We start from the raw sequence: 23,459 nt of genomic DNA on the forward strand, positions 1-23,459 counted from the left end.
AGCATTCTGGCAGCAGAAAACAGAAGGCAACAGCTCTGCACGTGACACATTTGTAATGCTCCTGATGTTGGATTCAGGCATTTGAATCATTTGCAGTTTATTTCATACTTTTTTCTCTGTTTAACCATTATGATTCTGTTTGTAAAGCTGAGAGTTTCCCTTTTCCGGCAGAAAGTGTTACCAAAATAAAGATGGATTGGATTAAGTGCCTGCATTGGTCTGATTCCACAGCCTGACCCATGCAGCCCCACCTGGGGCTGTGCTGGGAGTGAGCCCACAGCAGCTGCATTAGCAGCATGCAGAACAGTGCATCCATGGAAAATTCACTCCTCCGGGAGCAGTACCTCACTGCTCTGCTTGGATCTGTGCCTGAGGCAGACTCTGTGGGTGGCTCTTGGGGTGGGAGGAGGAGGTGATGAAGGTCACCCCCCTCCAGCCCTGGGATCAGCTAAGGACATGATGGAATGAAAGGGGATCGTGCGTGTGGCAAATAACCCCAAATGTGTTAATTCAAATTTGGCCCTGGTTCTCAGTTTTCACACTGGTTTGAGTTTAGTGGTGTCTTGAGGGCAGCGTGCCATTTTTATTTCTTTTTTCTTAAGTTGCAAAACAAGTTCATTTCCATGTACTGTTTTCTTAAGAGCTGTTCAGAATGCCCCTGATTCAGCACCTTGAATGTCTCAACGGTCTGAGTTCCTTGGAGCTTTCAGTTCCCCTTTTTCCCTGTTATGAATTGCTTCGAGCCACCCGCTTGCAGCACCCACCCCATCTCTGTGCCACAGCACTGACACCAGCCCAGCTCCACTAAACCTCACCCAGCTGCTCCTGGGGGACAACTTGCAGGCAGCATTAGAGGTGCTCGTGTGCAGCTGCCGTGAGCCAGAGCCCAGCAGCAGCAGTGTGCAGGATGGGGAACTCAAAGGTGAGTTTGCAGGAAGTCCTTTTGATATTAAAATGAATTTGCTGTACCTGCAGGAATGCCAGGGCTCTGCAGTGCACCGGATACCACAACAGCCCTATAGCAATCCCCTATAAGGGATCTCTCAGGTGCATCATTGTGTTATTTTGTACTGAGAATGAGCTGTGTGTCTGTGCTGTCCCACAGCCCTTCCCCGGCTGCAGTTTGCTGCCTGATGGGATGCAGGAGTGTGCTCTGCTCCTTGCAGTGAGCTTGTTCCTTGCAGATGAGTACAACAGCAGCTGCAGAAGAGCTGCAGCCTGGTGTCAAGCAACAAGCGGGCTGCTTCCGTGCTTTTGCTCAGTCCTGCAAATCAATTTGATTGCAGAGCTTAAGTTCTAGGATGGTCAAATTGCTTTCTTTTAATGTGAGTTGTCATATCTCTGCGCACCCTTCCCGTGCGTTTGGACTTGCTGGCATATCTGATTTCCACTCCTATTTGGCATGCAGATCCATAGGAAAACTATTAAAAAATAATAAAACATCTTGTAGCAGCTGCTGGAAAAGGAATTAAAAGGAGTGGAAACAAATTATAGATATACTAAAAACAAAGGAGAAGCAAGGAATAAAATGGCATCTGGGGTGCAGGGCTGACCCCACAGAGCACGGAGTGTTGTTGGCTCCTAATGATCACACACGTTGTGAGCACCAGAAATGTGCCATGGTGTTACACCCCGTGCACATGTCTGAATGACATAATATGATATAAAATGCAGTGCAGACACGTCCAGCTGCTGTAGCAGAGCTCGTGGTGGGGCCGGCCCTGCTAGGGTCCAACCTTCTTCATCCAGGACTGAAGGAGAGGACGAGCCTGGACATCACTGAGCTGCAGGAGGCATCGTTCTGATGGGAAGTCCATTGCCAGGTGAGGAGCTTCGTACTGCTGTTATGTAAGTGAAACATTACATATGGGGTGTTTTCACGGCAGTGAGCATTTTTAATGATGGTTTCAATAGTGTGAGCTTTCCAACTCATTTCTCAACACTGAGCTTTGCCTCGCGATGTTTAAAAAGCAAAACAACAGCAATGTTCTGCATTTCTCAGTGTGTGGAGTTTGATTCTCACTACTGATGCAGTGCTCCTCTCGGCTGCGCCCTGGCTCCATCCCCAGTGAAGGCTTCTCCAGAGGGGATCCCCAAAGTCCATCTCTTTGAGGGAAGGAATTAAGTGTTGAGCTTTGGGCTTAGAGCCGTTTTTATGAGACTTTTCTGGTGGGAAATAACTTCTTTCAAGAGCTGCATGTGAGAGCGGAGTCATCTCAAATCTGCCCTTCCTCAAAACCCCTTCCTGCGGTCGGCTCTGATGTGGCAACCCAGAGAAAACTCCAGGCACAGAGATAAGCTCCGTGCCGATAGCCGGGGAGCACGCAGGACCCGTTACCCCCGGAGTCTGCAAATATTGAACTCTCCCAAAAAACAAACAGTGAAGAGAACAGAGCAGCAGAATCGTTTATGAACTCCAGCTGCCCAATCTGTGAAATCAGGAAACGACGTCCAAGGGGAAAAGAGCACAACGCATTTCAAGTTGCTTTGATTTTTGGTTTCTGCTATTTTAAAGGGTTTAAATATGAGAACACGGTTTGCGGATCCCTCCCAGCCACCACAGTGGGGTTGCTGTGTGGGAGATTTGCTGCTTGGCCACGTTGCTGGAAATGGATTTAATACTCATGAACCCCAAGACTTCCCTGCTCAGTATTTAGGAGGATACAAAAAGCACAAACTAGCAATTTCTTAATGGTACTCTGCTCGAGCTGTATTAGATTTACAACTGGCATTTGCCACTTTCATCCTCTCTCCCTGACTTTTCTTTTGTCAGCCTTACGTAGATGAAGAACCAGCTAAAAGCCTCCTCCTGCAGAGCATCTCAGGGATGGCTTGGGATGCATCTGTGACCGCACAGAGGCAGCTCCGTGCTCACCCGCATGCTCTCATGCCCTTTCCTTTGAACCCCTTTGGTTGCCCAAACTGCAAAACATAGGAAAGCCTCTTGACCTTTGTCATGTTATTGGATTTCTCTGAAGTGGAGTTTAGCCAAGTAAATATATGAAGTCTCTGTGACCGGTTTGCATTCTGAATGATGTTGGGTTTTTTTGTTTTTTGTTTTGTTTTGGTTTTTTTTTTTTTTTGTCTCTCATTCCAGCTGGAAAAATGCAGAGAGTATTCAAAAGAGCCTCAAAAATTAATCAGCAAACCTGGGCTCTCTTATGGAAAAATGTTCTGCTGGTGTGGAGGAAGAAAACAGAAAGTTTCCAGGCAAGTATCTGTTCTTCCAAAGAAAATTTAAGATTCCCACTACCGAGAATTTTTACATCACATTGTTCTTATGTCAGGTGATGCGTGAGGAGCCCCAGCTGGCAACACAGCTCTCAGAAAAATGTCCTCAGTTACAGCTTTTCCTGTGACTCTACAGTAAGGGCTTGATACAGGGCCAGCTTGCTGCTTTGGTTGCTGATCCCATCTCCACACTGACCAGAACACAATGTACAATGCACAAGTGTTGGTGTAAGATTATAGGCAAACCTCATTGGCTCCAGTGCTAGGACAACATGTTTTTCACTTGGAACAGCCCTTATATTGTAAAATTATGACCCCTATGAAATGGCACATTTACAAAAAGAGAACGTTTGTGTCTAAATGATTTGGACCATGCAGGCCGACCAGTGGGCAATGAGAAGTCCTTGAGGCAGCACCAGGCACTTCCCCTAGCACCCAACCTCCACATCACTGTGCTGTCGCTCACATGTATTCCCCTTCTTTCACCCAGGAATGGATTACCTCTGCAATTCTTCTCCTAATATTAGAAGTATCATCAGCTGCGATCTACCACGACCAGCTACAAGAAATCCCTTACATGTTCCTTGGGCGTTTGGATGACCCTGTCTTCAATGCCACAGGAGCAACTCTTGCCTACACGCCTGCGACCAGCAGCACCAGGGGAATAATGAGAAGAGTGGCTTCAGACTCTGTGCTGGCGGGTAATGCTACTTGTGTCCTTGGTGCAGCTGTGAGGTTGAGCAGATCCTAACCACGGGCACATCCTCCTTCATGGTGGTGGGTGGGAAAAGGGTTTGAACATTGCACTGTGAGGAAACAACTTGTTTGATGCTCTGTCTTGTCGCACCTCTGATCAGGGATTCTGGTGTGGTGTTGTTTATTCCCAGGTATAAAACTAGAAGAGGTGGTTAATGAGAAAACCCTGACAGCAAGAGGAGTTTATGACATCAGTGTGATTGGTGTTGTTTTTAAGGACAACTTCTCCTACCTTCTCAGATTTCAGAGCTACAAAGTGGTATCTCCCAATGAGGCCTTTGGACACATTGGTAAAAGGAATGAATGAAACCAGAGAACACAATTTAGCAGTTGGTAACCCTGCCCATGGTAGTCAGGTTGGAAGTAGATCATCTTTGAGGTCCCTTCCAACACAAAACATTCTATGATTTTATGTTGAAAAGTGTTTAGATGGATCTCTGCTGCCACGCCACTCAGAAGGGATCAGACCAGGTCTGCTAAGTGGTTCAGGACACATTTTAATTAGAGTTTAAGGACAATGTCAAAGTGTTTTTAAGAGCACATGTACGTTATTCAAAGTCCTTGCTGCCCCATCCATTCTATGATGGATCATGCACTGGATGTGAACATGTGTGCACTCACATACTCCTAGCATGTATTTAATACATTAAAACATCAACCTGCACACACTTTTATCCAAATTACTCCTTTCTTTGGCCAAATGCATTCATAGTTAGTGGCTGGAAGTAATAAAGCAGAACAAAAACTTGGTTTATTTTCAGATATAATGTAAAGTGAGTTTCATTGGTTAACTGGACAAACAAACAAACAAAAAAAAACCTACTCTTGGAAAAACAACTGTGAGACTATTTCTGCCATCCCCAGCAGTCAGCAGCTCCCCACAGCTGCCTCCACTGCTCTGGGTTTCCTAGAGGTGATGCCCTCCAGCTTTCAGCCTAAACCTGGCTTGATTGACTCTTAGGTCAAATTCATTTACAACTACACACATATATAAAAAAATATATACATATATATATATATATATGTAAGACTTCATTTTCTTTCTTTCCCATAGATACATGCTATGATTTCTCATCAGTCTTCTGCAAGATTCCTTCGTACTGGTATGCGGGATTCCTATCTGTGCAGTCCAGCATTGATGCAGCAGTCATAGAGGTACGGCCGTGATGGAAGACATGATTTCTTTCTAAAGTTATCCATAAACTTTGCTTTAAAAAAAAAACAACAACCCACACACATGGAATAATTTTTGTCTGTTGATGAAGTAGAGATTGGAAGCCCATTTCTGCACTTAAAAGGTGTGGAACTTATTCTGTTGCCAAACTTTTGTTTTTCCTTTTATATTAGCAAGTTTATAGAAAAAAATCAAAGTAAAATAAATGAAAACATCATTGCCAGAATCTTTATCTTTGAGATTTCATTTTTATCACATTGGTCCATTTTGAAAAATAAATGTGAAGTGTTTAATATGGACCAAACTGTATTTTTCAGTGATAAACTCTTTCATCCATCATGAAAAATGAATCATCTCCAAATACAGAGCAGTGAAACTCCTGCCCTTTAGCTATGCTATAATTGCTTTACTACTTCTGCCATATTCCTCTTCCATCTGTTTTGTAGGCCATGCCTCTGCTTATAGATCAAATCCAACTTTAGTGTTTATTACAGAAATATGTTAAATTTTACAATTTACCACTTTGAAACTTAACATCATTACTGAAAAACTAATGATTGTCAAGCCTATGAAAAGCTATTTATTGGCTGTTCCATTATAGAATATAAAATTAATGGCTGACTTCTTTTCTTCAGATGGAAACAAACCATTCTGTCTGGGAAGAGATGAAATCAATTAGTGGCATCCGTCTGCAAACACCCTTGATCAAATCCATACATAAATTTGGTTACATCTGGTTCACCATTTACAGCGTGCTGTGTTTCGCCCCGTATATGTACTTCTTATCAGTGAAAATTATCAGAGAGAAGAAGAAGCTCAAGGTGTTAATGAAGGCAATGGGTTTACAGGACATCGCCTTCTGGTCAGTGGGGCATGGTGGGGTGGGTTGGACTTGAGGACCTTAGAGGTCTTTTCCAACTGTAGAAATTCTAATACTCGGTGCAAAGGGAACTTCTTGTGGCTTGTTGGTAGGTTGTCCTGGAGCCTGCTGTACACTGTTTACATCTCAATAACATCAAGTCTGCTGACCACAATCACGATTAGAACTGTTACCAATGACTGCAGCTTTTTGGAAATGTATTTCCTTTATTTTTTCTACGGCATTGCATCTGTAAGTCTGCATTGGCATTCTGAAATGATATGTGACTTTTTTTTCCGTTTCCTAATTAAAACATCTGAAACTCAGACCCCAGAATTCAGGGCTGGGAGAAGGTAACATAAACCTCTCCATTACCTGATTTTCTTATTACGGGGTATAGGCTGATAATATTATCCTGTAGATGACCTCAGATTTTCACACGTTTGGGGTTCTTTCTCCATTTGTTTGTATGTTATTTGCTTATTTTTCTTTAATCCCTAGCAGAAATGCATCCTGTTGACTCCTGGTTCTTTCTGTTGCAGATTCACTTCTGTTTCATGCTCAGCTCCCTGCTAAAGCAGCCTAATATTTCCAGTTTTGTGGGAATTTTCCTTCATGTCATCTTCGGTTCACTGGGCTTCATGACGTTGTTTGAACAAGTGCCACCATCTTTGGAATGGGTTTTTAACCTCTTCAGTCCTTACACCTTTACAGCTGGCATCTCAAAGGTATGCTCAAAGCAATTGCATCAGGGATGTTCAGCCTGAAGCACACACAGCTTCTGCCAGCTGGTGTTACATCTGCCATATGTGATGTGATGCAATTGTGCCACTACACCATAAATGCTTTGCAGGAATAAAATGACTCCAAAAAGTGAATGTTAGCTGTTAGTCAGAATCTCAGCTGGAATTTTACCAGCTGTACACACCATAAGTTTCCATCCCTGGGGAGCTGTCACAGCAGTAGGATGTGACCCAGAGCTGCAGAGTGGCAGTGTGTCCAGCTGCTGTGCCAGCCAACACCATGAGCATTGCACTGCTGCTGGGGAGACCTCTGCATGAGTCTAAGTTCAGTCTACTGAGAACCTTCTGATACTTCTGGTCTTTAAGTGATAGAAACTGCCACCATCACAAGTGGATGGGCTTCCTGGGAAGAAAAGGCTGTGTGACACAGCTGTAGCTTGCATGCAGTATCTCTGGCTAAAGGAAAGGTTGCATCTGATTCATGCCATATTTTTCTGCCTAGATTGTAAAATTAGAAAAATATGGACCGATTGTTGCAGCAGAGTCGTACCCTTTCTATAACCTATACATCATTCTGATCCTGGACAGCATACTGTATTTGCTGCTGGCCATCTACTTTGATAAGGTTTTGCCTGGTGAGTAGAAACATATGTGAAAGACTACAAACTTCATTTTTCTTCTGTCTTGTCCACTCCTGGGAGGAGAGGTGCCAAAGGAGCAATGGGATAGAGCAGAGGAAACTGTTATCTGCATGGAACAGCAGAAAGGCACTGCAGTGTTGTGCAGGCTGGGTTGTGGTGCAGAATCTTTGTAGCAATAGACTGTGCCCTGTGGAGGGATGCCAAGAGGGTTTGCTGTCTTGCTCATGAAAAAAAGATGAAGGAGGATCCTGTTTCCCAGCAGCTGGCTGCTTGCTGGTAAATAATTTGGCCTCCAAAGATGGCTCCAAAAGGAACCTGACAATTTCCAGCATGGTTCTGTGATAGTCTACATCTGCTGCAATGGCCCTGGGCTTGAAAGGATGTTCTGATGTTCAGGAGTTTTGATGTGACCATTGAGGTGATTGCCACCTGCATGCACTTATAGATATGGATGAGTGAGCTGAACTAACAGAAATTACCTTTCCTTTTGCACTGCTGATATCCTACAGCTGCCCAAGAACTGGTTGGACGTGGTGTTTTCAGAAGCTGAGCTGTAGCATTTCACTCTGTTTGTTTCTGTTTAGGCAAGTACGGAGTGCCATACCCCCCCTTGTTCTTCCTGAGGCCGTCGTATTGGCTGCAGCGAGGCAGTGAGCATGGCACCCAGCCTGACTCCATCCCTGTCCCTGGCTGTGACACTGAGCCCATGCCCATGGACTTCGAGGGGAAGGAGGCCATCAGGTACAGAGAGCAGCTCTGCACAGTGGGAATGGATTAAACTTAATCTGAAGTGATTCCTTCAGCTGGAGTTACAGAATCGCAGGGTTGGAAGGGACCTCTGGAGATGCTCTCATCCAACCCGTGGTGGTGTTGGGCAGGTTATTCTCATGCCAGAATGGTGTGATCCATTACTAACAGCTTGCTTACCTTTCCTTTAGACTATACAACATTAGAAAAGTATACAATAGGAAGGACAAGAGAACTGAAGCTTTAAGAGGTAAGAGCGACTTAGTAATGGCTTTAATTTCATTTTTCACTAGCTATGAACCCAAGCTGTTTTGAAATGGATTGGATGTACCTGACTGTGCCTCCAGCACCCTTAAAATGCATTATGCAATGGTTATTCCTGCTGGGGTAAATTACTGGCAAATTTCTACAAGGTTGTTACCTTTTCCTTTTCACTCCAGGAAAATTACTGTTTATTGCTTTTAGCAATGGCAGAAGTCTCCTTGAAATCTGTGGGCATGTGTGAAATCACCTCCCAGCCCTCCCTGTGAAAATGTAAATTCATCTGGGCAAGGACAGCTTGTTTTTCAGGCCTTAGCTGGAAGCAGGGCTGTTGTCACTGGCTGGGTGCTGCTCCCCAGGCACTTGTGCATTTGCCAACTGCAAGGTACACGAGTGGTTGGCAACATCACAGTGCAGCCATGAGACATGTGCTAAATGCTTTTGTTTAACAATAACTCTGTGTAACTCTGAAAACATCAGCCTGGTCTCAAAGGTTTATATTGAGTTAAGCTCAAAACAAAACAACAAAAAAAATAAACAACCCACAAAAATTCAAAATGAGTCCTTTTTGAAAGGAAATGGGATGGCATAGTCTCTCTTACTGGAAAGACTACAGGCTCTCCTCTTCCTGTGGGCTCTCTTCGGAGTCACGCTACAATAAAAGGTTATGAACCTCACCGAAAACAAAGTAAATGTTTTTCTTCAAATATTTACACGCAACACATGTTTTCAGATCTGATAGAGGGACACCATCTCTTCTGACACAGACTTGGCAATAAGCCACATGCAGAAGTCTGTTTGCCTCATACACTTCCACCCTAATAGTGCCGTATTTATCTTCTAGGTTTGTCCTTCAACATTTATGAAGGTCAGATCACTGCGTTACTTGGTCACAGTGGGTCTGGAAAAACTGCCCTCTTAAATGTGCTCAGTGGATTTTCCAAGCCTTCAGCAGGTAATGAGTGGAGAAGAGGAGAAGCTCTCTGGTTTTCAAGAATAAAGGGGGTAAAGATGCAAAAACACTAAGGTTCCCTTCAGTCCTCCAGCATGGCTCACTGTAAGCACAGATTGCTCCTTCAATATGAGCTTCAGCTCTTGTGCATCACAGATGTGCTCCTGTGTGCAAGCATCTGTTATTTCTCTCTCTGGATGCCCTGATATTTTCCACGAGCTGTATATCTTTGGGAAATAAGTTTTACTTTGTTAGCTGTACGTTTCTATATAATACTACCTATGACATGTGTTTCATTTATTCTTGTGTGCAGGTTCTGCAGTGATTTACAACTACAAGGTATCTGAAGTAGAGGATATGGAAGGAATTCAGGCGATGGTTGGGATTTGCCCGCAGTTCAATTTGCATTTTGAAGCCTTAACAGTGAAAGAAAACTTGAGAATTTTTGCTCATGTCAAGGGGATTCAATGGAAAGAAGTAGAGAAAGAGGTAGGGATGTGTCACGTGCTCTTGGTCACCAATTTCTGTTCCACAGCATCTTGGATTGTTTGTTGAGAATAAAAGATTCTCACCAATACCTTGTTCTGCAGAAATTAGTTGTAATTTAGGGAAGTGTTTTTAACTCTTTCTTATCCTGTTTTTCTGAGAGTCAGAATTCAGATTTGCAGTATTTATCTCACAGTGAATCCATGCAAAAATATGTATCAAATTTTGAAGTTGTGTTCTCCTGTACTGTGTATGAATCAAAACATGACCAGTTCTGCATGTCCTTGTTTTCACGTGTTCCCAAGGTGCAGAAAGTCCTGGTTCAGTTGGACCTCACCAACCTTCAGGATGTCCACGCTGACGCTCTGAGTGGAGGACAAAAAAGAAAACTGTCTCTTGCAATTGCAATTTTAGGGGATCCCCAGGTAGGTAGTGGTCCTACTGCACGCAAATGGCAGGCATGGTTTTAGCACTCAGAGTTGCATTTTGGTTTGGTACATGGATGCTTGTATTCCTTTGCCCTTGTGCTCAGAAAGCCTGCTGACCTACTGAGTGACTTGACTGCCAAAAGGATTGAGGAATCTAGATCAATGAGAGCTATATTTTAAATGAAAATGGTAATAATATTGAAATAAAAAGGGTGTAAATATTGGAAGAGCAATAAGAAAGGCCAGTGTTTGAGGATGTGTTGTATTTTGAGTTAGAACCCAACAAGCATGGAACGAAGTGAACTCTACACAATGGTTTGCATGCACAAGACCTGCTCTCACCTTGCAGGTGCTGCTCTTGGACGAGCCGATGGCGGGGCTGGATCCCTGCTCCAGGCACCACTTGTGGGAGCTGCTGGCGGAGCGCCGGGCCGGCCGAGTGGTGCTCATCTGTACACAGTCTGTGGAAGAGGCTGACATTCGTGCTGGTGAGTCTCAGTGTTCACCTTGTGGTGTGGAAATTGGGGATTCCCTACTTGGATCCCGACCGTGGCATCCTGCTGTGGTGAGGTCTGGGGTTATCTGGGGTTTGTCCAAGGGTTTGACCACCCAATCTGGGCTGAGCAAAGGCTCAACCTGCCCCAGGTGTCCTTACAATGCCTTGCTCATGCTCTACATCAGGGTCAAGACTTTCACTGGCTTAGCACCCATGCCAATTAGTGACATTTCTTGAATTAATCGCTTTCCTATTTCTTTATTTATCTTGGGCTGCATGGGGAATTTCCTGTAAACCTGTAAGAATATATAAACAGAATACTAACTTTGGTGCTTGGGCAAAAGCAACATTTTTTTATTTTTGTTTTTAAAAATAAAACCTTCAGCCCTTGCCTGGTTTTACTCCTTTTGACTTCATTATAGAAGTATCTGTCGAATTGCGGAGCAGAGTAAGGTCCAACCTACTGTGCTGCTGTAAATCCCCACTAAATCTTTGTGTTCCTACCTCCTCAGATCGGAAAGCTTTCCTTTCAAATGGGAGATTACAGTCTGCTGGCTCATCTCTGTACTTGAAGAGAAAATGGGGAATTGGCTATCACTTAAGGTAAATCCCTTTCTTTTCGGTCATCACTCCTTTCATGAAAAGCTTCTGGTTGATGTATTTTCTCATAGAGTCTATGTCTCTATTGAGTTTCCATACAGAGCAATAAAAATCTTGACAACCCATTTTAGGAGTCTTTTGAGGCTGCCAAGTCTATCTTGCCTTGGATAGCAAGCTGCTTTTCTTTGGACCCAATCCTGAGAGCTCTGAGCATGTAGCTAAGATGACTTTGCAACCTCCTTTGCAGCCAAAAGGGGACCAGAGTAGGATGAATTGCAGCTCCCACATGCTCAGTGGTGCCAGAGTGACTTACAGTGGTTTTAATGTGAAGTTGCTTTTCTTTGGATTTTAATTTCTGTGTTCTTGGTTAAGCAATGCTGGCCAAGATTGTTACTGTTAGCCTCAACTATTTATTGCATGCATGATAAAACCAAGGGCATGGCAGATGTCTGTGGATAATTCCCACTTAAATTCTGCCTGGTTTTCGAGATTTCCCTATTGCTTGAAGAATGACTGCTGGCTTTGTCTTTTAAACGGATGAAGCATGCATTGTTTTTCTTACTTAATATTCTAGCAATCTGTTTTTAATACAAACAGGATGTGCATAAATGATCAGTGTGACCCTGGGCTTGCATCGTCCCTGGTCAGGAGATACATCCCCAATGCTGTGTTCAAAGGGAAGGATGGGGATGAGCTGTGTTACATGCTGCCTCTGGAAAACACCAAGAGCTTCCCAGGTAACAAAAGCCTGCTATTGCATCGAAGTTGTAAGGGGAAACAAAATCAGAATGCTAAGGGAGCCCGGGTGTTGGGCTGAGCTGACTCCCTTTGTCACACAGATCTGCTTGGCCATCTTGAGAGCGGTCTCGTGCTGGGGGTTGTTCACTATGAGGTCAGCAGGACAACCCTGGCAGATGTTCTCCTGCGGCTGGAGGGCAGGGAAGACACTGATCATAAAGGTAAAGCACTGATTCCTCTTTGAAAGATTCGTATCTCATATTGTTAAAAAAAATGCATGTGTAAGTTTATGTTGAATGTGATGTTTCATCATTTTCAGCAGGTCGTGAGTTGCAGTTGTGTAAAAATTCATATTTTTGTTGATGACAGCTGACTTCACAGGGAAGTCTGAAAGACTCGGTCTCAATTTTCTGTGGGCTTCTAAACACAAAAACTGAAGAGCGGTGTTGTAAAAGCTTTGCAGGAAATATCCTCCTCCAGAGAAGGAGGTGGGAAGAGAGAATCTAGTCAAAGGCAATTCCCAAGGGCAGGGACGATAATGCACGTGTAGTCACACAAGCCCAGGTTCAGCCACTCTCAATTCACCAACATAAATTATTTCTGAGTGAACATTGGCCCTTTTCTCTGCCATTGTGTATTCTCTGACTATAATAGAAGCACTCCCATTTGGAGACAGAAAACCCTTGTTTATTGCTTGTGTTTAAAACGTGTCCTTTGAAAGCTCGCTGTGGATGATGGTGTTTGTTGTGATGAACATGCAGAAAACCTGGAGGAGAGGGACCCGAACTTCCTGGGCTTTTCTGAATCAGCACACATAGCAGCAAGTGGCATGGAGCTCTGGAGGCAGCAGGTCCTTGCCATGGCCAGAGTTCGTTTCTGCAGACTGAGGCATGATGGAAAGCTTCTCAGATCCATGTAAGCATGGAGCCCTGAGCCCTGCACCATATTGGCTTGGGGCTTTGCAGATTTGTCATTCCCTGGGACAACTGGGGGAAAGATTAAAAACTGCTGGGGTGGTTTGGAAGCTGAGAAGTTGGTGCTGTGTAAAAGTTTCAGTGATAAAAACGGAACTTCCCGATAGAGCTCTGAATCACTGAATATATTCCCCAGCTTTAAATTTCTTCTTGATTTCACGACATGAATCACATCAGTGCTTAATGGTACAGTTCCCTGGAGCCACTCATGGTCTGCTTTTTTTCCATCTAGATTGCTGTTCTTTGGAATATTTATCCTCCCGATGCTCGTGTTTTTTGCTGGCTTTCAACTACAGTACAACTCCATCTCAGAGCTGACAGCCAGCTCGTATTTTCTTCCCACTCGACCTCCCACTCAAACTCAAAACAAGTCAACAAATCTTCTCATCTTCAATGATACAGGTGAAGAAGAACATGTGGGTTTGATTGTCTTTCCGCAGCACTCTGAGTGCTCTTGGAGCTGATACAGCACCTTTGGCTTCCTCTTTCTGTGTGGTCCATAATACAGCTATGGCTTTGGGGGTGTTCTGTTTTGAGCAGAAACAAATCCAATTTGATGATTAATGAGTAGCTGATATGTAAAAGAACAATGGATCAGCTAAATTAAAAAAGAAAAAATAAATAAACAACAACATATAAACTATGGAAATGCGCTGTCTTTAATAAGTTTAGTTCAAACAATAAAAAAAAAAAAGACAGATGAAATAGAAATTGATTCCGATTTTAAATGAGTATTTTAACAATAGTCTGTTTTGCAAGCAGGAGTTTGTCTATAAGAAACTGATTGCATTAAAAACCTAATTCTTATTTGTGTTCTTGACTTTATTTCAGGATCAGAAATAGAGGATTTCATTGCTGCTTTGAAGATTCAAAACATAATGCCAGAAATAACTCTTGAGAAAAACATCACAAGCCTGCCGCGACATAATGGAGCTATAAAGATATCCCTGGAAGGCAAGGTGAATGATGTTATTTTCTTCTCTCATCCTGTACTTCAATAGGATTCTCTGAAATATGTTTACATGGGATGCAGTGAAATAGGCCATCCAAAGCAGAACATTTATTTGACGTGTTAAGTATCATCAGTAATCTTGTTTGTGAGAATTCAGGATCATGGCAATCTTTGGAGAAAAGTATTAATGCAAGTCAACTCTGCTTTTCTTCACAAGTCATGATTTTTATCCATTGTTTTGCTTGTGGTACCTATTAACACACAGCCACATCTCTTGAGTTCCCACCCTCTAATAAAACTGACTGCGTTTGTCATTGCTTTTCTCCAACGTTCTTGAAGCTCTCACAGGCACATAGGTGACATCTTTTCCTCTCACGCTTTCAGCGCCGTCACTACACACTCATGTGTGGTGCAGAGCCCATCAACTGCTTCCCCATGCTCATCAACACCCTCAGCAACACCTTCCTGAGGCTCTTCAACTCCACGGCACAGATCCGCACCTGGAGCCATCCCTTCTCTCACGTGAGCATCCTGCCAAATTATTGTTGGAAATCACCTGAAATGGCCAAAGTGATGAGGGCAGGAGGAGAAAAGCCTGGCCCAACCACAGTGTCTCCAGGGGTTGGTTGAGATCAGTGCTCCACTCAACGAGTGCATTAAATACTGGAGCTATTTACTGAGAAGTTCTTCCACCGTGTTTCTTGATAAGGTTGTGGTGCCGTAAGGACATTCAAATTTGTGCTATATGTCAGTAGGGTTGGAATATATCAGCAATATTTGTAAGTTGCTTCAGCATCAAAAATATGTTGCCTTACTTTAACAATTTACAGTAATTCCAGTACCTCCTGTAAATTTTAAGATACTAAATGTTTTATTTATTGTTTCATGTTCTTCAGCACAAAGGGATTACTGTAACTACATGTGTGTCCTATGGCTCACCTGTATATTTAACCATACTATGAATTTTGAGCTAGCTGGTCTGGATAGCTGTTGATTATTGATGATCCCTGAATTTCTCTTCCATAGGTACATGACCCAGGAGCAGGGCACTATATTTTTTTCTTCTGTTTCAATTATATGTTGATCTTGGCTGCTGGTTTGCCTCCTTTCTTTGCAGTGAGCAGCATGGAGGATTACAAGGTAAGGAGCATGCGCTGAAACCGGTCTTGTGCAAGGAAAGATCAATGGAAATGTGATGTCTCTGTAGAGACAAATAGTTGAACTATTTAGGTGTTATTAGTAAAGACTTAGGAGTCAGGAGGATTTTTTTTTTCCTTGAGAACGATTTGTTTTTTAGCAACAGCTGGACTAATATAGAATAGAAGGTGTTTGGAAGACTGAGAAAGGCTCAGCTGGGAAGGAGAAGCAAAGTCAGTGGAGGAAGATGAGAACTGGGAACTGCATTTAGACTGAATCTCCTCCTTCTCTTCTTTCCATGACAGATAAAGGCTCGTGCCCAGCTGCGGCTTGCGGGGCTCTTCCCCTCAGCGTACTGGTGTGGGCAGGCACTGGTGGATGTCCCACTCTTCTGGGCTCTGATGTGCCTCATGTTCATGGTTGTGCTGCTCTTCAACCGTGTCTTCCCCATGCAGGCCAGTGCCATCCTGCCCTTGGTATGAAACCCCCCTCCCTTGTCCCACAGCACTGTGACCACCACTAGTGTGGTGATCCTGATGTATTCAGTAATTTAAGCAAATGAACTGCTGTAAGCAGGATTTGGTGTATCTACATCGATCTCATTGTTGCTGACATCTTTCTCTTTAGATCTTCAGTGCCATTGGTTACGGAGTTTCTCTTGTCTTCCTCATCTATCTAATTGCCTTCATGTTTCGCAAGGGTCGGACCAATCGTTACTTGTGGTCTTTCATCTTCATTCTGGTAAGTGGAGTGAATCTTCATTCTAAAACCTTTGAAATACATCTTGCCATTTGAGGTTTTGCTTTGAATGTGCCAATGTTCAGCAGAATAACCCAAATCAGTGACAAACAGACCAGTTTTTAGCAACAGGATGCATAAATACTGGAAACACTTTTTCTACTTTATTCCAGGTGAACTTCACTCTCAAGATACTCATTATCAGTGGAGATTTCTTCTACATCTTCACCACTTTGATGCCCACATTTCCACTGCTGGGCTGGTTATCTTTTGCTACAGTAAGTTCATCTCCCACTAGAATCAATAATTGTCCTCAACTGCCCAAAAGATAAAGAGAAAATGGGAGAAGAAAAGATCTGGGCTGGGGAGGAAGGGAAGAGATCAAGAAAATTTGATTTATAGAACCTTTACTTGGTTGCAAGGTCAGTCCCCACATCCCACACATCTGCACTGAAGTACATTGTGCTAGGAATTTTTTCTAACTGACTGATGATATTTTTTTTCTTGTAGTACGCGTCATGGTTTCCGGATAGTAATGATCTTCATGAGAGATGGAGTAACATCTTGGTTGCTGTCTTTGCAGTAAGGAACGATTTGATGATCATTATTTTGGAATAGATGCCTGTTCTGACTTGAATTGAGCTTGAATTGAGTCTTGGCATAGAAAGAGAATGGGTTACATGGTGAAAGTTTCCCCTTGAATATTGATGGGGGAGTACATCCAAGTAAACACGGTCTGGTCTCATGGGACTCCCACATGTGGAAATATAGTAGAGAATAAAGTGGACTTGGGGCAGTAAGTGAAAGATGTTATTAATTAATCAGCCTAATGGTACTTCTTCAAAAGAAAGATGTAATTTCAGATCCTGTAGGATGCCTCCAAGATTCTGTTAAGGTGCAGATTATCTGAACCAAAGCTGCAGCCGTGTAAAGTCAGTTTTTGCAAGTGATCTGCATACGAGATAAACATGAATGTTCTTTCCAATAGCTGAAGTAAATTATCGGCCCATGTAGCCCTTTTTAATTATAATTAATTGTGTTGTTACCTTTCACCATGCAAACCTAACTCTTTTTTTTTTGCAGCCTTACGTCCACAGTGTGTTCTTTGGGTTTCTGCTGTGCTGCTTGGAGATAAGATGCAGAGAAGCAGTTGCAGAACGTGATCCCATCTTCAGGTGCGTACTGGGTGCACTGGGAACAGCTGGCATGCCACTCCATGGGCAAGCCCAGGGCTGTGCTGGATGCAACCCGCCTGCCTCACCCTGATGGCAGTGGAACAGGATGAGTAAGCTCAGAAGTATTTTGCAGAGTGTGTACAAAGCCCACATTTTCAGTTTTAACCAGTTTAGGGGAGGAAATTGAGAATGGAGGGTGGAAATTTTTATTCTTTTAGGTCATTATGGTTTCAGGCTTAATTTGCTCTATTTCCCTGAGTGTATCTGCAGGCAAATTCCCACCCACTGTGTTGCAATAGAAGGTCAATTAAACCACAGCGTCCTAGAGAGATTAGTAAATGTGATCTGAGCTCTTTTGATCATGTTTAATTGCTGAGCTTTTAGGACGTTTCACTGTAGCCATCTGAATTAACTGTTACAGGTTGAAATCCAACATTTTACCTCCTTCCCAAAAAGCATCAGTATAGTTCTCTGCAGGACAGAGTTTTCCTAAAGTTCCATCAGACCAGGGTCTTCTGCTAACCACTTCCCTTACGCACACACCAGCAGCGTGTGACAGACCACCCAAATCACATGGGAGAAGACTTGTAAAAGTATTTGGTTGTCAAACATTAATGAATGGGACTCAGGTAGGAGTTGGAAGCTGAAATAGCTCCAAAATCCTGTCCAGTGTGCTTTATGTGACCAGGTAATTGGCGTGTGTTGAGTGGGGGACTGGTCGACATTACTGATGAAACAGAAGCTGAAGTTGACCTTTATTTTTCTCATGCGTGCTACTGCAATTAATTTTTCTTCCCTTGCAAATACATATTTGAACAATTGCCATCTGCAGCATTAATTCAAATAAACTGTGCCAGGCACTGACACTGTCCATGGAACAAACTTGTAAGGTCCAGTAAACCTGAGCATTTTCAGAAGGGCTGCATGGTGACCCCATCCCTGCCCACAGGATCCAGCAGAGCAGAGCCAAACCCCCACAGAACAGGGACCCACCTGGGCAGGAACCCCCCGAGGTGCAGGCAGAGCGGGAGCGAGCACGGAGTGCAGCAGGCTCCCTGCAGCCCGAGGTGAGCTGGGCACATGATTTCTCTAAGCCATTGACTTTTTAAGAAATAATACTTAATGGTGAGAGCAGATGAGCTGTCTCATGAGAGTTTCTATTCCCACTTGGTCTCTTTGCAGGAGTCAGTTATCGTTGTCAACAGTCTGCGCAAGGAGTATGAAGACAAGAGGGCCTGTTCCATCTTTAAGAAAAAGAAGAAAGTTGCTGTCAGGAATCTTTCATTTTGTGTTAAAAAAGGTTTGAGTACCTTGCTGCACCTTCCCACAAACAGCTACCACATGTGAAGGTCTCACCTGGAGACCTTATTTTGGTTAGGCAGCACTGCAGGCTTGGAGCTAGATGAACCTTAAGGTCCCTTGCAACCCAAGCCATTCTATGATTCTATCATCTTCTGCCCCTCGGAGTTTCAATTTAATTGAATAATTTAATGAATATCCCATTCATACTGTATTTTCAGAGTCTGCTTGGCACTCAGGGGATGAGGTCTTAACAATAATTATCACCATCAACATTTCTTCCACATTTGTTCCAGGAGAGGTGCTAGGTCTGTTAGGACCCAATGGAGCTGGAAAGAGCACAACTATACGCATGATTTCTGGAGATGTAGAAGTGACTGCTGGTGAGGTAGGAGACTCCTCTGGGACAGTGGGGGGTTGTCTTGATGCTTTCATAAGCAAAGGATGTGGTAAGAGAAGCTAGCAATGCAGCCCCTAATTCAGAGTATTTGTGTGCATGCAACCCTGCATACAGACAGGAGTAAGGAGGAGGTGTTGATGCATGCACAGCACGTTCTACTTTCATCTGAATCAATGTTCAAGACTTAAGGGTTTGAGCTACACAAAATCTTCAGGCTCGATTTCAAATCCATCTTGATATTTCACAAGCACTGCAAGAGATGTTGACATGTTGAAAAGAAATAACGCTCTATGAAAAGCTTTACAAAGCCAGGAAATTGAAAACGAATGTGAGCAGGGTTGAGCCAGTAACAACCCATCACTTAATTATGCACACAGTGATTAATGGCATATGCTGGGGGGGAAATACCATTGCTATTACAGATCCGGGATGGAGTATTTGAAAGAGGAAAGCGTTACTGGGAGATGATCGTTTCACACTGGTGCAATTACCCTCAGCCTGATGGTAGTAAACACCATTTGGCTTTGCACAAGCAGCACTCTGGATGAGCAGAAGCTGTGGTAGATGGAGTAATCACAGAAATGAGAGTCAGTCCCTTTTCCTTGAGGTCTACGTTGCTTCCCAGCAGCACAGGAGAACATACTGCCACATTTCCAAAGGGCTCACTGCTTTTCCCCATAGCTGAATGGTGTGTCTCTGCAGGTGCTGCTGCAGGGCCGTGGGGCCAAGGTGCTGGGCTGCTGCCCACAGGAGGATGTGCTGTGGCCAGACCTCACTGTGCTCCAGCATCTGGAGGCCTACGCTGCTGTGCGAGGGGTGAGGGCAGAGGATGCAGCTGTGCTCATCATCCGGTACGCAGCCAAAGGATTCTTGTTTTCCCTATTTCCTCTCTCTGGAGGTATCAGACAGGAAGAGGGCTTTCTGCTAACAGAGTTTGTTGGTGTGAGGAAGAAAAAGCACCTTCAGTGCGTCTTTACCTTGGAGAAATGAGATCCTCCCTGATGAGATCTGTGGCTCTACACTGCTCTCAGTCCCTTCCTTGTCTTGACTGTGAGAATTTTCCCCCCAGTTTGTCTGGAAAAACTTCAGAATATTTGCAGCTTACTTTGGCTTTGGGGCCAGTTGCACTAGCTACTTACTTCTTGCATTAGCTGATTAATTTTTCCAACAAATCTGTAAATTTGCCATCAGAGCTAGGAGTAGAACCTCTAAGTAATCCCCTGGCAACACACATCAGCCAAAGCCCACTTCTCAGCCCCTGGTTCCTCAGTACCCCTGGCAGCATCAGCACACAGGGACGGTCAAGTCAGTACTTTTCCTTCCTATCCCCACAGCACAGCCAAGGCCCTGGACCTGCAGAAGTGTTTAAAAACCCCAGCGAGGAGACTGTCTGCTGGAGAAGCCAGGAAGGTCTGTGTTAGGTTTCTCCTTGGTGCTTGAGCAGAACCTGCTTGTTTTTTTTTCCTTGAGTATGATACATGCACTCTAGCTCAGGAGCATTTGTGCAGCCTAAATGCCGACCTGGACGTGTGTCTTTCCCATTCCAGCTGTGTTTTGCACTGAGCATCCTGGGAAACCCAACGGTGATGCTTTGGGATGAGCCATCAGTGGGCATGGACGTGACCGGGCAGCGCTGTCTGTGGTGAGCAGCCCCTTGTTGCAGGAACTGCTGGGCAAGGAAGGGTTCCTTGGTGGTTGTGATCATCTGTGTTTTCCAGTGCACAGGGGTTGGGTGTGTACTGCTCACCAGACTTCTCACTCAGCAGGCAGTAAGCCCTTGCCAAGCATCAGATTTGATCTTAGCCATCTAAGCAGGCTCCAGCTGAAGCCATGCTTTTGTCAGGAAAGAAATAAATGGCTTTTTCTTCAGAGCATGAGGAAAAAAAATAGAGGTAGTTCTTCCCATCCTTCCTGTCGTTTATCTGCAAGAGCTTTACCTTGAAACTGTAAAATCTGGAGAATTGTTGACGTGACATATTGCAGTGTAGCATTAGCATCCACCTGTCATCTTCAAGCAGGATAGATGAGACAATTTAAATAATAATGGGTTCGTTATTTCATAGCATAGATCACTGAGGTCACTAAGTCCAACCATCAGCCCATCTCCACCATGTCCGTGTCCCTCAAAATGTAATTATTCCTTGGCTGTTGTGGGTTTATTTATTATTATTGGCTGTTCCAGGATGTAACTGTGATCCTTCTGTTCCCAGGAAAGTGATCCAGGCTGCAGTGAGGAGCAAGGAGCGTGCAGCCGTGCTCAGCACACACTGCCTGGAGGAGGCGGAGATGTGCGACCGCGTGGCCGTGCTGGTGGAGGGGCAGCTGCGGTGGGCACCGGTGTAGCATCACAACATGCAACACTGACTCTCAGTCTTTATTTATATTTATTTATTAGGCAGTGTTCTTGTGGTTTGTGCCAGGTGTGTGATGGATACAATTTTCTGAGGGCACAGCTTTCATAGCAGCACACTGTAATTCATAAGATGAATAAGAGGGTGTATATCTTCTGCTTCTAATCTGTGATTGCTTTATTTGTTGCTTAGGATGGTTTAAGTGCTGTTTTCCCTCCTCTATAGGTACATCGGTTCCCCTGAGGAGCTGAGAAGGAGGTTTGGCATGAGTTACCACCTGGAAGTCAAACCAAAGGATGTGGGGCAAAGTGATGCTCTCCATAGTGAAATTCTGCACCTCTTCCCTGGCGCAGCTCGGCAAAAAAGGTCCAGGACACATGCTGGGATGCTCTGATGCACTGACCCTGCTCAATCATTTACCCAAGAATGCAGGGATCCTACAAGCATGCCTAAACCTTGGTGCTGAATGATGATGATGATGGGTTCACTTTTTACTTTTTCAGGATTTCTTCTTTGCTCACCTACAAGATACCAATGGAAGATGCACTACCTCTGTCCCAGGCTTTCTCCAAGCTAGAAGCAGGTACAAGGAAATAAATAATTCAGTATGAAGATTGCTTTCAAATTATTTGTATGGATTTGCATTTAAGGATGCTTCCTCTTTTGATCTGCAGCTAAACAGAATTTCAGGCTTGAGGAGTACAGCTTGTCTTTGCACACTTTGCAACAGGTATGTTGGTTTAGAATGGAAATGTTGGGAAGATTAGATACTGCGTGTACACAAAAGAAAACCAGTCTGTGAGCAGTGTTAGTACCAACAGTCCTAGGACATAAATAAGCTGTTTCCCCTGCGGTGCCTTGCAGGTGTTCATGGACTTCAGCAGGGACCTGGAGGAGCCTGACCTGGAGGCAGCATCTGAAGGTTCTGCAGAGCAGAGGCTGCTCCAGCCCTGAGCCTTTGGACAAAACATTATTATTGTAATAAATAAAGCCTTTATCCTTTGACAACCGATGCCTGCCATCCACCTGTGTGACCAGATGACTAGATCAATTGTGCTGAGCCATAATCCTGCTGGGCTGTATTGGTGATCTCAAGGGAGCCCTAGGGATTCCCTGAAGGAACTCATCTGCAAGTTCAAGAAAGGTTTTTAAGCCCCCATTCCTCCCCAGCATGAGGACTCCAGAGCTTTGGCTTGCTCAGGCCTGAGCCCTGTCCTCCTGGCTGGTGTCACACAGGCAAAAAGTGTGGTGCAATGGAGTTTTTTACCCAAAACCATGGTTCCAGCTGCTTTGAACCATCTCTGGTCTCCACAGCATGAAGAGAGGAAAGGATGCCAGGACATGGGTGTTTCTGCAATCTCATGGTGCCTGGGATGACTCTGGATGACAGATGTGGGGAGAGTGGCTCTTCTAGCCACAGCACCTGTACCTGAGGCTGCATTGGTGGGAGGATGGCGTGGGCATCTGGCTAGCACCCACCACTGCTGCTTAGAGAGGAGTAGGGGTAGGCAGCAGCAGATGTCTCCTCTTGATCACCTGCATGCCTGGGCTGACTCTAATGGAAAGATCAGCATAACAGAAGTTTCCTCTTCATTCTGTCCCTGGAGTGTTTTTCCATATTACCAATTGCTGTTTCCTTGCTACACCAGCATCTGGGACAGGAGAATTGGGTGATGAGGTATCATCATCACAAAAGATACATCTGTGAGACCCTCAGCCATGCCATGAGCTCCCTGGGCCACTTGGATGCTGGATACAAGTGCAATGAAGTGGGTACAAAGAGCATGGATGAGGCAGGTGCAGATAATGCAGATGTAGGGGATGTGGGTGACTGTCCTCCCTCAGCTATGGGCTGCTCCTGACAGGGAAACTTCCCAGCTGGGTCAGTCCCACCCACAAAAGCTGCTTTCCGTATGGATCTCCAATCACCTCAAAAGGAGATTTGCAAGGATGTCTTTGCTTGGGAGTCACTGAGATCTGGTATGCCCACTTCTCTTAATTTCCTCACCTTCCCCCTTTTTGCACGGAGATTCGCTGGTATATATTCTGTGTCCTCCTTTCCTACACTTCAAAGCATGTCTGGATCCAGATGTAAAACATGCAAATGTCATTTAAACACTCAAGCAGAGGGAACATCCCCACCTCTGTCCCATTCCAGCTCCTCCATTCCACTGCCACCACGGGGCAGGCGAGCTCCGCAGCTCAGCCCCAGCCAGGACAAAAGCTAAGTGTGCACACTGTCACACCAAGTTGATTTAAATATTTGCAAGAGGCTCTGTAATGCTAAGGGCTGCTCCCATACAGGTGGCAGCACTTCCCTG

The 23,459-nt window shown here is 44.4% G+C and overlaps 1 protein-coding gene across 1 annotated transcript; it reads left to right on the top strand.

Moving 5' to 3' along the window:
• Positions 1–1,719: 1,719 nt before the first annotated feature.
• Positions 1,720–22,124, top strand: LOC136047982 (ATP-binding cassette sub-family A member 9-like). Its single transcript, XM_065735399.1, has 39 exons — positions 1,720–1,823; positions 3,098–3,210; positions 3,722–3,932; positions 4,119–4,277; positions 5,042–5,142; positions 5,797–6,023; positions 6,134–6,272; positions 6,563–6,748; positions 7,266–7,398; positions 7,989–8,145; positions 8,343–8,401; positions 9,257–9,367; positions 9,678–9,853; positions 10,156–10,275; positions 10,628–10,766; positions 11,287–11,377; positions 11,972–12,111; positions 12,214–12,333; positions 12,874–13,027; positions 13,319–13,488; positions 13,918–14,045; positions 14,423–14,560; positions 15,065–15,178; positions 15,481–15,651; positions 15,803–15,916; positions 16,087–16,191; positions 16,424–16,495; positions 16,997–17,088; positions 18,038–18,155; positions 18,271–18,388; positions 18,684–18,775; positions 19,490–19,638; positions 20,122–20,197; positions 20,335–20,429; positions 20,998–21,114; positions 21,364–21,504; positions 21,642–21,721; positions 21,813–21,868; positions 22,003–22,124. Exons 1-39 carry the CDS (start codon positions 1,805–1,807, stop codon positions 22,090–22,092), a joined length of 4,791 nt encoding a protein of 1,596 aa, XP_065591471.1. The 5' UTR covers positions 1,720–1,804; the 3' UTR covers positions 22,093–22,124.
• The last annotated feature ends 1,335 nt before the right edge of the window (positions 22,125–23,459 follow it).

Source organism: Cyrtonyx montezumae, unplaced genomic scaffold (genome assembly GCF_038088225.1).
Source record: "Cyrtonyx montezumae isolate F1298 unplaced genomic scaffold, pur_monq_1.0 scaffold_19, whole genome shotgun sequence".
Taxonomy (NCBI): Eukaryota; Metazoa; Chordata; class Aves; order Galliformes; family Odontophoridae; genus Cyrtonyx; species Cyrtonyx montezumae.